Below are 13,834 nucleotides of genomic sequence, written 5' to 3' on the forward strand. Positions count from 1 at the left end.
ATCTGAGCTCCACTGCTCTTTAGCTGTGCAACTTTGCACAAGTAATTTTACCTCTCTGAGCAAAACTGGAGACAAGAATCTCTAACTCACAAGACTGTAGGAAAAAAAAAATTTTGTGACAAGACCTGCATGGTGCCTGGATCATGGCAGGTGTTCAGAAAACAAAAATTCCTTCCCCTTCCCAGGTTCACCATATGCACAATGGGAACAATGTATCTAGTCTAGAAGGCTGCTATGAAATCAAGTGCGACAACAGATGACAATGATTTATAAAGATTTTTTTGTGAGGAGGTATTTCATTTTTATCTATGTTAGTTATTCTGTTTTTCCTTTCGCTTCATTTTCAAGTCAGATTACCATTAATATGACACATCCTTTGGTCTCTAGATTCTGAAAACAAGTCTCTGCTGGCTACACCTCCTGCGGGGTCAAATTTAAAGAAGAGCCCTCAAGTCGTTAGAGCTTGGAAAAAAGCTCCAAGTACCCAAGCTGCTTTCAAAACCAATGAAGGAGTGAAACATTGCCCTGCATTCTGGACAGATGACATTGTAGGGTACTCAGTACTGCTAAAAAAAAAGCTCTTTTTTGAAGCAACGTCTTTGTCTCCTTGAAGAAGCTGAGAGAAATTTCAACCTGATAGCCTGGCTCCTCTGCAGGCTTCTATCCTACAGCATTTCTCAGCATCACAAATGGCAGCTCTGGCAGGAAGCTGAGAGCATCTACAACATCTTTGCTGTCCTTGAGTCGGTGCCTCCACCACAGTCAAGAGACCTGGAAACACAGAGGCCAGCCTCCCACTGTATGCCACAGACCAGCTGCGTGCATATGTAACTCCAAAGACAAAAGGATCTGCCAAGGTCACACCAGAATCAGTAGCAGAGTTAGTGCTACAACCCTGGTCTTCCAACTCCCAGTTTGGAGCTTTCTGACACAGCATGCTAATACCACCCTGTGTAGTGGACTATGTGGGTTCCTGAGAAAATGGTTTAGTCAGAGCTTAGAAATATGTTGATTTTTAAAAATGCAAAATTGGGGAAAATCAAGTTAGATGTGGGTTGATATTTTGTGTGCATTAAAATTAAAACTTAATCAGTACTTTATACATGCTAGGAGCTTTCCAATCTATCCATTCTCCCCCACCCCACTGCCCCAGTTTCAGGTTTTTTCTATCTGCTCTCCCTTCCCTCTCTCACCTGACTGCTCTAACATCTCAATTTCTCTCTAGTTAACTGCAACTATAATGTGGTTAAGAGTGCATGCGGATGTGGTGGCTGGATGCCTGGATTGGGATCTTTGGGCTAGTTCCATTAACTTCTCTAAGTTTTAGTTTTCCCATTTAGAAAAGTGGGAATAACAGTAATGACCTCGAAGGTCTGCTGTGAAATAAAACAAGTTAATACCCATAAAGAGCTTAAAATAGCCCCTGACACACTAGGACCATTCAACAAATGTTAGCTATTTATTCCCTTTCCTTCTGCTTTCTTGGCAAACTAATCCTAAATCTATCATCAGAAGTTTGGAACATTATGAAAGAATATCCCAGGGCTGGGGGAGAGCCTTGAGAAACGCACAGTCTCCACCTCAGTTGCGCCTCCAACGTTACATGGCTGTGCTACTGCTCAAGTCTCCTCTCCCACCTCTCAAAGTAAGGTTCATCCCTGACCTCTCTCGTTGAGAACACTCCCTCTCTCCTTGCTCACTTGTCTCAGCAAATCAAGATCAGGAGATAAGAACTCTACACTTCCCACTGGGCAAGTTATTCTAAGCACATCCACCTGTGACCTTTCCTTTAGTCTGAGAGGAAGAGCTGCTCTTCCATGGGAAGCACCCCATTCCACTAGCTCCCCAAAACAAATGAGAGAATTGAGGTCTGGACTTCCCACACCTCCACAGCCTCCTTGGAAGCTTGGCTCCATCTGACACTCTTTCTTCTGTGTCTCAATGTCCTCTCCACTTGCTCCTTCTCATCAGTACTTATTTAATGTTCATTTCCAGAAAGAACAAAAACAAAACCCCTCCTTTAACCCTGTCTCCCCTTCTACTCAATCCCCCTCCGTCCTCCTTTCGCTAGTAGCCAAGCCTCTTGTAACTGTAGGCTCCATCTGCCAAATCCATTCCTTCACTCCCAGCCTCCCCGCCCTGACCACTTCCGCAGAGGTCACTGATGGCCTCCTGACTACGAAGACAACGCATCTCCTTCACCCTGGATCTTACCTGACCTTCTACACTACTCATCTCATTGTGTTTTAGACTGGGTAGTTTACCAAGACAATTCACAGATTTCATAGCATTGAAATCATTTTTATACTATAAGATTAGTATCAAAACCACCATAGTTTTTAAGTAAGATAGAACTTATCAAATTTGATTAAGTCTTTTATAAGAGAGAATTTCTGTAGTTTTCATTGCTTCTGCCTCCTACTATGTGCTTTTGGAGAAATATATACCTAATTGATTAAAGTGAGTATAGAATAAAATATCAGTGGTGAGATATCATTAGAGATTTTTTTTTGAGCCTGTGTGTCACTGTTCCCCTCACAAGCTTTTTGAGGGCAATGACTGCAGTTTCACAAATCTGAATCATCTATAGGGTCTTCCAGAGTGCCCTTGGCATAGCAAGGGCAAGTGGAAATAATGTACCTATGTAAACACTTTAGGGATTAACATCACTTATTTGCATAAAATAGTTCTTATTTGCCAAAAAAAGAGCAGGGCTCATGATATGCATGTGCATGTGAGTATAATATGATCATGACATTATCCCTACTTTAGGAGGGGCAATTGAGGCTCAGAGGTCAGGAGACTTTAAGATTGCTAATCTAGGAAGTGACAGAGTCAGAATGCAAATCTAGGTCTTCTGACACAGCCCATGTTTGTCTCATTTAAACATCCTGGAAGAAAGGGAACGACAGTGGGGTGAATCCTGGATTGGCACAGAAAAGCATGAGACCAAGAACCTTTAGATCTTTCTAGTCCATATGTTACTGTTGATTCATTGGGTAAGTTGGATAAAACACTGCTTTTCTCTGCACTTCCACTGTCAAGAGAAGGGACTGAACTGGAGGCTCTCTAAGGCCTTTTCAAGCTTTCTCACTTTAGAATAATAATTACTAAACATGAAAATGAGGGTATTATCATGACAGTCAAGGACTTTCCAAATCTGGTCCTCGAACATCTGTAATCCAGATTCTGGACTGCCCCGCCCAAGAGCCTACCTATGCTTCAATCATTCTCACTACTTTGATGTTCTTCAGTGTCATTCCTCCCATCTCCGTGCTTTTGCCCAGGTTCTACTCCACCTAGAATGCCCAACTTTTCCTTTGTATGTTTAAAAAAATGCCTCTCAGCAATAACAACAAAACCCAACCAACTAAAACAAACACACAAAAAAGAATGCCTCTTAACAACAACAAAAACCCCTCCACCAACCAAACAAAAAAGAATGCTTCTTTCTTCTCTCTCAAGTATCCACTGCTAAGTCTTCTGTTAAGCCTTCCCCTACACTCTGAACCCCAAGCAGAGGTTGTTCCCTCCTTTGCTTCCTCTCCTCTTATATGTATTCCTTTGACAATATTCATCACACCATACAGCCAGGAATTTGTTTACATGTAAGCTACTTTAGGCAAAGATAATATCTTTCCTTTTATTCTGTTCTAGTTTGGAGGGCATTCAGCAAATACTTGTTGAATAAATGAAGAGGAACTTACACAAAACCATCTACAACAGTGAGGTAGGTAGCACATTTCTCAGAGGTGAGGTAAGTTGTCTAAGGCCTCACAACTAGTGAGTTAAATAATCAGGATTTAAACCCAAGACTTACAAACTGCAGAGCCCACAATCTTTCTCCTGCCCCTTGAGTGTTAAAGCACCAGCTGAGAGTGGCTTTTCCAGGGTGGGGGCGGGGTGGGTGCGGGGGAAATGGGGGTTAACATCAGTGGTAAGACCTCTGCATTGCTCCTGAACTGAAACAAACTTCTTCAATACTTTCAAATCTGTTCCAACTTCTAACCAAGGAGTGTTGCCCCTTTGTTATTTTTGAAAAACAAGTTCTTTGCTTCAGCTTGAAAACCAGCTCTTTGTGTCTGGTGGCAAGTCTCTCACTCTCTTCCAGGTCCACATCCAGGACATCTGCTGTGTAAGCGAGTGTTCGGTGTGTGTGAGTGTGCACATGTCAACGGCAGCCTCAGGGGAAAGGAGCAAACACTGGGTGTGGACATTAGGAGAGCAGGAGGTTCTGTGAGGGACACATGTCTCAGATACTCTAGCAGAAGTTACACTGTAAGTCACTGAAAGTTACAAAGAGAACAGAGGAAATTCTGTTCCCGTCCCAACCTAGAGGCTGAACTGCCCCAGTTCCCAGAGGGGACTCCCTGGACAATCAATCATGGACAAGCTGAGCCCAGAGCAATTACGGACATGGAAAGGCCAGCAGGTGTTTTGAGTTTATTTTTTCCCAAGTAGAGCCTCACCTTCCATCCCACTCATCACTACTGTCTCCACTTTCTCCTTACCTGGAGCATAACTGGGGCTATTGGTGGGGTACAGGCTGGGGTTGTAGGCAGGGGCCGCAGCTGGATAGGCTGTGGGGTAACCTATGAAAAGACAGAAAAAAAACAAACCCTATTTAGTTGGGCAAGAAGAAAGATTTCTGAGAAAATGGAATCCAAGTCCCAGGCTTGGCCTTCAGCCTCTTCATGAGCCATTTCAGACCATATATGTGACTGGTTTTAGCCTTCTGAGAAAAATAGAAAATATATACATATTTTTCTATTTTTTAAAAGCAGTATAAGATATATATGCCTATATGCTCACTGTAAAAAAACACAAAAAACTGAAACACTATATAAGTATATATGGTAAAAGGTGTAACTACTTTCACATTCCTGCCACACTGCTCTCCTCCGCAGAGACAGTAAAAGTTTGGCATTTAAGTCTCCGGATAGTTTTCTATGCATTTTTATACACATATATTCAGTGGTGTGCTGGTAAATATTTAACAACTGGCCCAAGGAAACTGCAATGAAGCCTATTTTGTAGCCCTTGCTGAGTTCCATGCTGTAAATACTCCCACCATGGCTGGTTTCAAGCCAGCAACGTCATCAAATGAATAGTTGAGAAGAGATGCTCACAAGTGGCCCTAGAGAGCCCATACAAGCCTGATCCAGTCCACCACTCATAGTATATATAGGGATTAAAATTTTTTTCTATTGTGACAAAATATATGTAACAAAACTTGTGATTTGAACCATTTAAGTGTATAATTCAGTGGCATTCATTACATTCACAATGTTGTACAACCATCCTATGTATTTCTAAAACTTTTTAACTACTCCAAACAGAACTCTACCTATTAAGCCATAATACTCCATTCCCTCTTTCCATAACCTATATTAACCTTTAATCTACTTTCTGTCTCTATAAATTTGCCTATTCTAGATATGTTATATACAGGGAATCAGATACTATTTATCCTTTTGTGTCTGGCTTCTTAACAGAATTAAGTTCATCCATGAAGGCAATGGCACCCCACTCCAGTACTCTTGCCTGGAAAATCCCATGGACAGAGGAGCCTGGTAGGCTGCAGTCCATGGGGTTGCTAGGAGTTGGACACAACTGAGCAACTTCACTTTCACTTTTCACCTTCATGCACTGGAGAAGGAAATGGCAAACCACTCCAGTATTCTTGCCTGGAGAATCCCAGGGACAGAGGAGCCTAGTGGGCTGCCATCTATGGGGTCGCACAGAGTTGGACACGACTGAAGCGACTTAGCGGCAGCAGCAGCATGTTTTAGTATGTATTAGAACTTTAATCCTTTTCATGGATAAGTAATATTCCACCGTATGTATCTATGTGTGTGTATATATATACACACACACACCACATTTTGTTTTTCTATTCATTTGTTGGTGGACACTTGGATATTGTGAATATCTTTTGGATATTGTGAATAATGCCATGGAGAAAGTAAGATTTCCAGAAAGACTTGAAGGAAATAGTTAACCAAGCAGATGGCTGAAGGAAGAGCATTTCAGATGAAGGAAATACTCAGCACAATGGCCCTAAGTTGGGGGTATATGATACGGGACATGTCTGAGGAACAGTGAAGAGGCCAGTGTAGCTGAAGTGGAACAAGGACTTCAACTTTTACTCTGAGTGAAATGAGAAGCCGTGATGGGATCTTGAGCAGAATAATAACATAATCTGACTTAGGTTTGAAAAACGTCACTCTGCTGTGTGGAAAACAGACCATAATGGGGGAAGAATAGAGAAGCCTAGAGACCAGTTAGGAGCTACTGTAAACTCCTTGCATGGATGACGGGGCTCAGATCAGGGAAATAGCAGCAGAAATGATGAGAAGTGACACGCTAAGAGACTTCACATACTTTGCCACATTGCTTTCTAGAAAGACTATCAATTTGTACTCGCACTAGCAGTGTGTAAGTGCCTGTCTCACTGCTCGCTATAGTTATTTTTAATGCTCATTGGTATTTTGACTGACAATGGAAAGCTGATTTTAAAAGTCAAAGATTAAATCCCTAAATCCCTAAAAGCTTCTTTGGGATTTGTAAATACTGAGCTTTAATAATGTATCTTTGTTAATATGCCTTTCCCTAAATCCTTTCCAACTCCAAAGAAAATTCATCTCTCTTTACTCCCCATTTTCTGACTTCAGAGCCAAGGCAGCCAACTTCTTGTCACTTAATTAGCAATATGCTGCTAAGTCGCTTCAGTTGTGTCCAACTCTGCGCGATGCCAGCCCACCCGGCTCTCCCATCCCTGGGATTCTCTAGGCAAGAACACTGGAGTGGGTTACCATTTCCTTCTCCAATGCATGAAAGTGAAAAGTGAAAGGGAAGTTGCTCAGTCGCATCCTACTCTTAGCGACCCCGTGGACTGCAGCCCACCAGGCTCCTCTGTCCATGGGATTTTCCAGGCAAGAGTACTGGAGTGGGGTGCCATTGCCTTCTCCACATCAGCAACATGGAGATCTGCTAAAGTCAAGGGTTTAATCTGGAAAACAAAGTGATCTGGTCTCATGGCTGAAATCTGTATTCAGCTTCACATGAAAGATGGCACAGCAAAGAGTAATCCCACCCCTATTACATCATTTCAGATGTCTTTTACTTTTAGGAGCAATTATAGGATCTTCCTTCAGTGTTTCTAAGAATTTTTTTTCACTTGAATTTGGCAGGTATCAAAGAATGGCAGCATTAGAAAGACCTTCATTTTCTAGGTGACACTCTCAGGCTGAGAGAAAGGCAGGGACTTAGGGTCACAGATTTGCAGAGATTAGAAGTAACTTCAAGGCCATTTGGTCCACCCTCATATTTGAGGCTAGGGCTCCTCTACAACACATTCATGGCATCATTCATCCCTGCCCTTGATCTCTACTGACCACAAACTCTTTCCTTTCCCAAGACTCAGCACCCTCCTCCACTGTGAGACTGCTCTGATTGTCTGAAAGTGATTTCTTATACTTCACTGAACTCTATCTGTATCTTCTACCCTGTAGAACAGAACAAATTTGAAGACACATGCATCCCCAATTACAGAACTTATCACAGTGTACTTCAATGGCTTCTTTACATTCCCTGTCCTTCCCCCTTTCCTCAACATGCAAGTTTCTTGAAAGTATAGCAATGTCTCCTTTGCCTGTACACAATAGCGCCTGATCAGGTCCTCTTTCCTACTCCTTGAGCAAACCACCACCTCCTCCCCTCAGCCCGGACAGCAAGCATCCAAGCTTCTCAAACACAGGCTCAGATCAGTTCAGTTGCTCAGTCATGTCCGACTCTTTGTGACCCCATGAACCGCAGCACACCAGGCCACTCTGTCCATCACCAACTCCCAGAGTCCACCCAAACCCATGTCCATTGAGTCCGTGATGCCATCCAACCATCTCATCCTCTGTCGTCCCCTTCTCCTCCTGCCCTCAATCTTTCCCAGCATCAGGGTCTTTTCAAATGAGTCAGCTCTTCGCATCAGGTGGCCAAAGTATTGGAGTTTCAGCTTCAACATCAGTCCTTCCAATGAACAACCAGGACTGATCTCTTTTAGGATGGACTGGTTGGGTCTCTTTGCAGTCCAAGGGACTCTCAAGAGTCCAACACCACAGTTCAAAAGCATCAATTCTTCAGCAGATGTTGGCAATTTGATCTCTGGTTCCTCTGCCTTTTCTAAAACCAGCTTGAAGGTCTGGAAGTTCACGGTTCACATATTGCTGAAGCCTGGCTTGGAGAATTTTGAGCATTACTTTACTAGCATGTGAGATGAGTGCAATTGTGCAGTAGTTTGAGCATTCTTTATAACTTCCCTTGTGACTCAGATGGTAAAGCATCCACTTACAATGTGGGAGACCTGGGTTCAATCCCTGGGTCAGGAAGATCCTCTGGAAAAGGAAATGGCAACCCACTCCAGTATTCTTGCCTGGAAAATCCCATGGATGGAGGAGCCTGGTAGGCTACAGTCCATGGGGTCGCAAAGAGTCGGACACAACTGAGCGACTTAACCTTCTAACTTCCTTTCTTTTGAGCATTCTTTGGCATTGCCTTTCTTTGGGATTGGAATGAAAACTGAGCTTTTCCAGTCCTATGGCCACTGCTGAGTTTTCCAAATTTGCTGGCATGTTGAGTGCAGCACTTTCACAGCATCATCTTTCAGGATTTGAAATAGCTCAACTGGAATTCCATCACCTCCACTAGCTTTGTTTGTAGTGATGCTTCCTAAGGCCCACTTGACTTCACATTCCAGGATGTCTGGCTCTAGGTGAGTGTGAGTGATCACACCATTGTGATTATCTGGGTCATAAAGATCTTTTTTGTACAGTTCTTCTGTGTATTCTTGCCACCTCTTCTTAATATCTTCTGCTTCTGTTGGGTCCATACCATTTCTGTCCTTTATTTTCTTGAAGAGATCTCTAGTCTTTCCCATTCTATTGATTTCCTCTATTTCTTTGCATTGATCGCTGAGGAAGGCTTTCTTATCTCTCCTTGCTATTCTTTGGAACTCTGCATTCAAATGGGTATATTTTTCCTTTTTTCCTTTGCTTTCCACTTCTCTTATTTTCACAGCTATTTGTAAGGCCTCCTCAGATAGCCATTTTGCTTTTTTGCATTTCTTTTTCTTGAGGATGGTCTTGATTCCTGTCTCCTGTACAATGTCACGAACCTCCGTACATAGTTCATCAGGCACTCTGTCTATCAGATGTAGTCCCTTAAATCTATTTCTCACTTCTACTGTATAGTCATAAGGGATTTGATTTAGGTCATACCTGAATGGTCTAGTGGTTTTTGCCACTTTCTTCAAACACAGGCTAGGGATGAATAGTCTGTGTGGCCAGTAGAGAATATCCCTTCCCCACCATCAACTTCTTCTGTCCAGAAAGAGTATCATAGGTAAGCTGGGCTTCCTCCCAACAACATTCCTGGTTTTGTTTTGCTCATTTTGTTTCCTTGTCCCCAGCTTGTATTACTCATCCTACTGCCTCTTTTGATGCTGCTGGGATCTCTGGCCCCTAGCACAGATAAGGCCAAGAATTTGTTGTGCTTCAGTTGTTAAGTCATGTCCAACCATTGAGACTCCATGGATTGTAGCCCGTCAAACTCCTCGAGGCAAGAATACTGGAGTGTGTTGCCATTTCCTTCTCCAGGGCATCCTTCCAACCCAGGGATCAAATCTGTGTCTCTTGACTCAGCGGATTCTTCACTGCTGAGCCACTGGGGACCAGATGCCATGACTCACCACTAGATGGACATCCGGTCCCATCACTTCATAGCAAATAGATGGGGAAACAATGGAAACAGTGACAGACTTTATTTTGGGGGGCTCCAAAATCACTGCAGATGGTGACTTCAGCCATGAAATTAAAAGACGCTTACTCCTTGGAAGAAAAGCTATGACCAACCTAGACAGCATATTAGAAAGCAGATACATTACTTTGCCAACAAGGTCTGTCTAGTCAAAGCTAATGGTTTTCCCATAGTCATGTATGGATGTGAGAGTTGGACTATAAAGAAAGCTGAGCACTGAAGAATTGATGCTTTTGAAGTGTGGTGTTGGAGAAGACTCCTGAGAGTCCCTTGGACTGCAAGGAGATCCAATCAGTCCATCCTAAAGGAAATCATTCCTGAAGACCCTGATGGGAGGAGAAGGGGACAAGAGAGGATGAGATGGTTGGATGGCATCACTGACTCGATGGACATGAGTTTGAGCAAGGTCTGGGAGTTGGTGATGGACAGGGAAGCCTGGCGTGCTGTAGTCCATGGGGTCACAAAGAGTTGGACACAACTGAGTGACTGAACTGAACTGAGCCATCTCAGAAGCCCCAAGGCAGAGAATAGGTACTCAATAAAGAGATTACTCAGGGGTTGTATTTTGGAGCTATGAAAGGTTTAAAAACAAAACAAATCCAAGAGGATCCCTGGCCTTGAAAAGGTCACCAAGTAATTAAGGAGAAAAACAGGTAAGTGGACAGTGGGAATGCACCTCAAAGAGTGCCTGACAAGGCTGCCAAGTGAGCAGAGAAGGGACCTTCAACAACCAACATTTATTTAGTACCTACTGTCTGCCAGGGATTATACTGGGTACTAGGTGTCCCTGGATGTAGGCAAAAAAAGGGGGAGGAAGAACACTCCGGGCAGAAGGATGAAGGGTAGCATTTTGGGGACATCCATAAGAAGCTTGGCTTGTTCCCTCCCTGGCTCTAAGAAGCAGGACTGATGGGTTAGCCACACCTGAAAGCTACGTTGCCTTTTAGAGCTTGATCTCATTGTTTTTTCTTCTTGTGACTATATCTCCCTTTATGGTCGTTGGCCCTAAAGTATCTTTTCATTTTCATGTCCACTACCTACACTTAAGTTTCATACAGCTAGACTGACTTCTCTCCTGACCGCCTGACTCATATAGTATCTAACTGCTTACTCACCACCTCCACTTGGATGTTTGCTAGACATCAAGTTTATATGGCAGAGTGGCTAAGAGTATGGTCTCTGGAGCTACATCTAAGCTTAGGTTTCAATTTCAGGAACATCACTAATTATTTGTATGACCTTGGGCCATTTGCTGTGCTTTAGTTTATGAGAATATTAATATTATTTACCTAATAGATTGGTGTAAGTATTAATTAGTAAGACCTCAAAGTGCTAGGAGCCAGGCAAACAGTTAAAGAGTTCAAAAACTTAGGAATTATTATTTTAAATTATGATTCAAAATTAAATACTTATTTTCTATCTTCTAAATATTTACTTTCTACCTTCCAAATCTGTTCTCCAAGCTTTTTCTCCACACCAGTAAATGACAATTTATTCTTCTAGTTCCTCAGGCCAAAAATCTTACAGCCATCTTTGACTCTACTTTTTTCTCCTACTCACATCTAATTCATCAGCAACTCCTTTTCAGTTCCACCTTCAGAAAATATTCAAAATCTGACCATCTCTCGTTACTTATATACTTTCCATTCTAGTCCAAGTTATCATTATTTCTCACCTAGATTATTGCAATAGCTTCTTAACTGGTCTCTCTGCTTCTTTGTTGCCATGCAGTCTATTTCCCACAGCAGCCAGAACAACTCTTTAAAACGTTAAATCAGATCACGACACTCCTCTCTTTAAACCCCACATAGCTTCCCATGACAACCACAGAGAAATCCTTTCAGTGACCCACCTGGACTTGGGTTACCTCTTAACTTCCTCTCCTACTACTTGAAAGTGAAAGGGAAAGTCTCTCAGCCGTGTCTGACTCTTTGCAACCTCCAGGTCAAAATACTGGAGTGGGTAGCCATTCCCTTCTCCAAGGGATCTTCCCAACCCAGGAATCAAACTGTGATCTCCTGCATTGCAGGGATTCTTTACCAGCTGAGCTTTCAGGAAAGCCCTACTACTTGCCTCCATGTTAATCTACTCCAGCCACAATGGCCTCTGCACTGTTCTTTAAATGTGTCAACCATTTCCCCATCTCAGAATCTTCACCCTTCCCCTTTCCTCCTTTCTGGAATTCTGTTCAAAGGTCATCATACATTCTTTCTAAAACAGTACCTTCAACTTTCATTACTCTCTGTGCTTCTTATCCTGCTTTGTTTTCCTTCACAGCGGTTAACAACCTGTCATACTATATGCTTACCTACTTTCAGGAGACTGCCCATCTTCTGTCACTAGAATGTAAGCTTCAGGACATAGTAACATTTGTTAGGTTGCAATTATTCCCTGCTGAAGTCTTCTCAGCACACTCCCAAGACTCTGGACAGGCTCTGCCCCACCCAAGTGAGCAGAGTGCATTCCAAGTCCCAGTTTCCCAAGACTGCCTGGATCTGCTGAAGTGCATGGTGATACAACATGGATGTTTCATCCACCACTCAGACAAAAGATACTTTAACACATGTCTCAAGTCTCAAAACAACACTAACGTTATTTCCCCCATGTTGTAGACAAGGAAATCAAGGCTCACAGAGGTATAATGATTTTTTGGCTAAGATTATTTAGTAAATCAATGGTGAGTGAGTGAAAGTCGCTCAGTCGTGTCCGACTCTTTGCGACCCCATGGACTATATAGTCCATGGAATTCTCCAGGCCAGAATATTGGAGTGGTTAGCCTTTCCCTTCTCCAGGGGATCTTCCCAACCCAGGGATCAAACCCAGGTCTCCCACATTACAGGAGGATTCTTTAGCAGCTGAGCCACAAGAGAAGCCCAAATCAGTGGTGGGAACTGGCTTTTTCCACACCTACCAAATAACTAGGACTTGCTCCTTGGAAACAAGTATGCCCCTCCTGTATTTATATTTTTTGAAGGTCAAGAGTAACAAGAATAAATGGCCACAAATAAGTTTTTCTCCCTTGTACCTCAAAGACTTCAGTAGTGATCAAGTTTCCTGGGATTCTGAGGTGTACATTTTAACTGCTTTATAGATGTTAATACAATCTAATCCCTTTTACTGTTACTAGGATTAGGACTGAAGAAATATAAAGCTATTTTTGATTAATATGGAAATTAGAAATTACTTTCAAGAGAAATTATTTCTGAAATGACTTGATCTTTAGGTAGTAAAAATAGCAGTGTATCAAAAAGCTAGTAGAAGACTAACTCCTTGGGTCAGGAAGACAAAGAGGATGTTGTCACTGTGAGCAGGGGGGACACTTATGCAATGAAGACACTCCAGGTCTGAAGCTCACAAATAAAATTAAAAAACTGTCCCTCCAACCCTATGGGTAACCAAAAAACCAAATAAGCAAAACAACTGAACAATAAAAACAAACAAAAACTTCAAACACTTTAATTCTCTCAAAATGAGAAAGAAGAGGGCAAAAAGAAGGATATATTTTGAATTTGTAATATGTTCTGAGCTATCAGGTACTTCTTTATCTACCCTAACTTTATGAAATATATTATCAGTCTCATTTTATAGATGAGGATATTGAAGCTTAGATTTATCTTACACCACTAGTAAAAAGAGAATGGCAACAGAACTGGGATGGCTGAATGAGACAAAGTCCACTCTACCAACCTCCCTCAAAACATGAGTCTGCTTTGGGTAAACCTCTGGATTTGGCTGCTATTTTCTTCGCCAACATTCTTATTTCAGATTCGAAACCTGAGAAAACAGGAAATTACTCAGGAGAATTGCTTTGATCAAAGATGGTTCAGGTTTTTTTTTTTTTAAAGCTATTCTGTTCACACTCAGTGTCCTAATATAGACCATGCTCACATTACTGAAAAGCATCACACAAGCACTGAATTACAGAGTTAGAAGAGATATTAGAGATGATTGAGTCCAATTTGCCATCCAGCACTGGAATATCTTCAATAATGGCCCGCATAGCTGGTCACACAGCCTATGCCAG

The 13,834-nt window shown here is 42.3% G+C and overlaps 1 protein-coding gene across 9 annotated transcripts in view; it reads right to left on the reverse strand.

Moving 5' to 3' along the window:
* The window catches only part of FAM168A (family with sequence similarity 168 member A), a 202,367-nt gene that overhangs the window by 21,120 nt on the left and 167,413 nt on the right, over positions 1–13,834 (reverse strand). For all 9 annotated transcript variants that reach the window (XM_061380789.1, XM_061380781.1, XM_061380780.1 and 6 more), the window contains one exon: positions 4,512–4,592. In XM_061380789.1, the coding sequence (XP_061236773.1) occupies positions 4,512–4,592 (81 nt within the window). The remainder of the gene's footprint in view (positions 1–4,511; positions 4,593–13,834) is intronic.

Source organism: Bos javanicus, chromosome 15, assembly GCF_032452875.1.
Source record: "Bos javanicus breed banteng chromosome 15, ARS-OSU_banteng_1.0, whole genome shotgun sequence".
Lineage (NCBI taxonomy): Eukaryota > Metazoa > Chordata > Mammalia > Artiodactyla > Bovidae > Bos > Bos javanicus.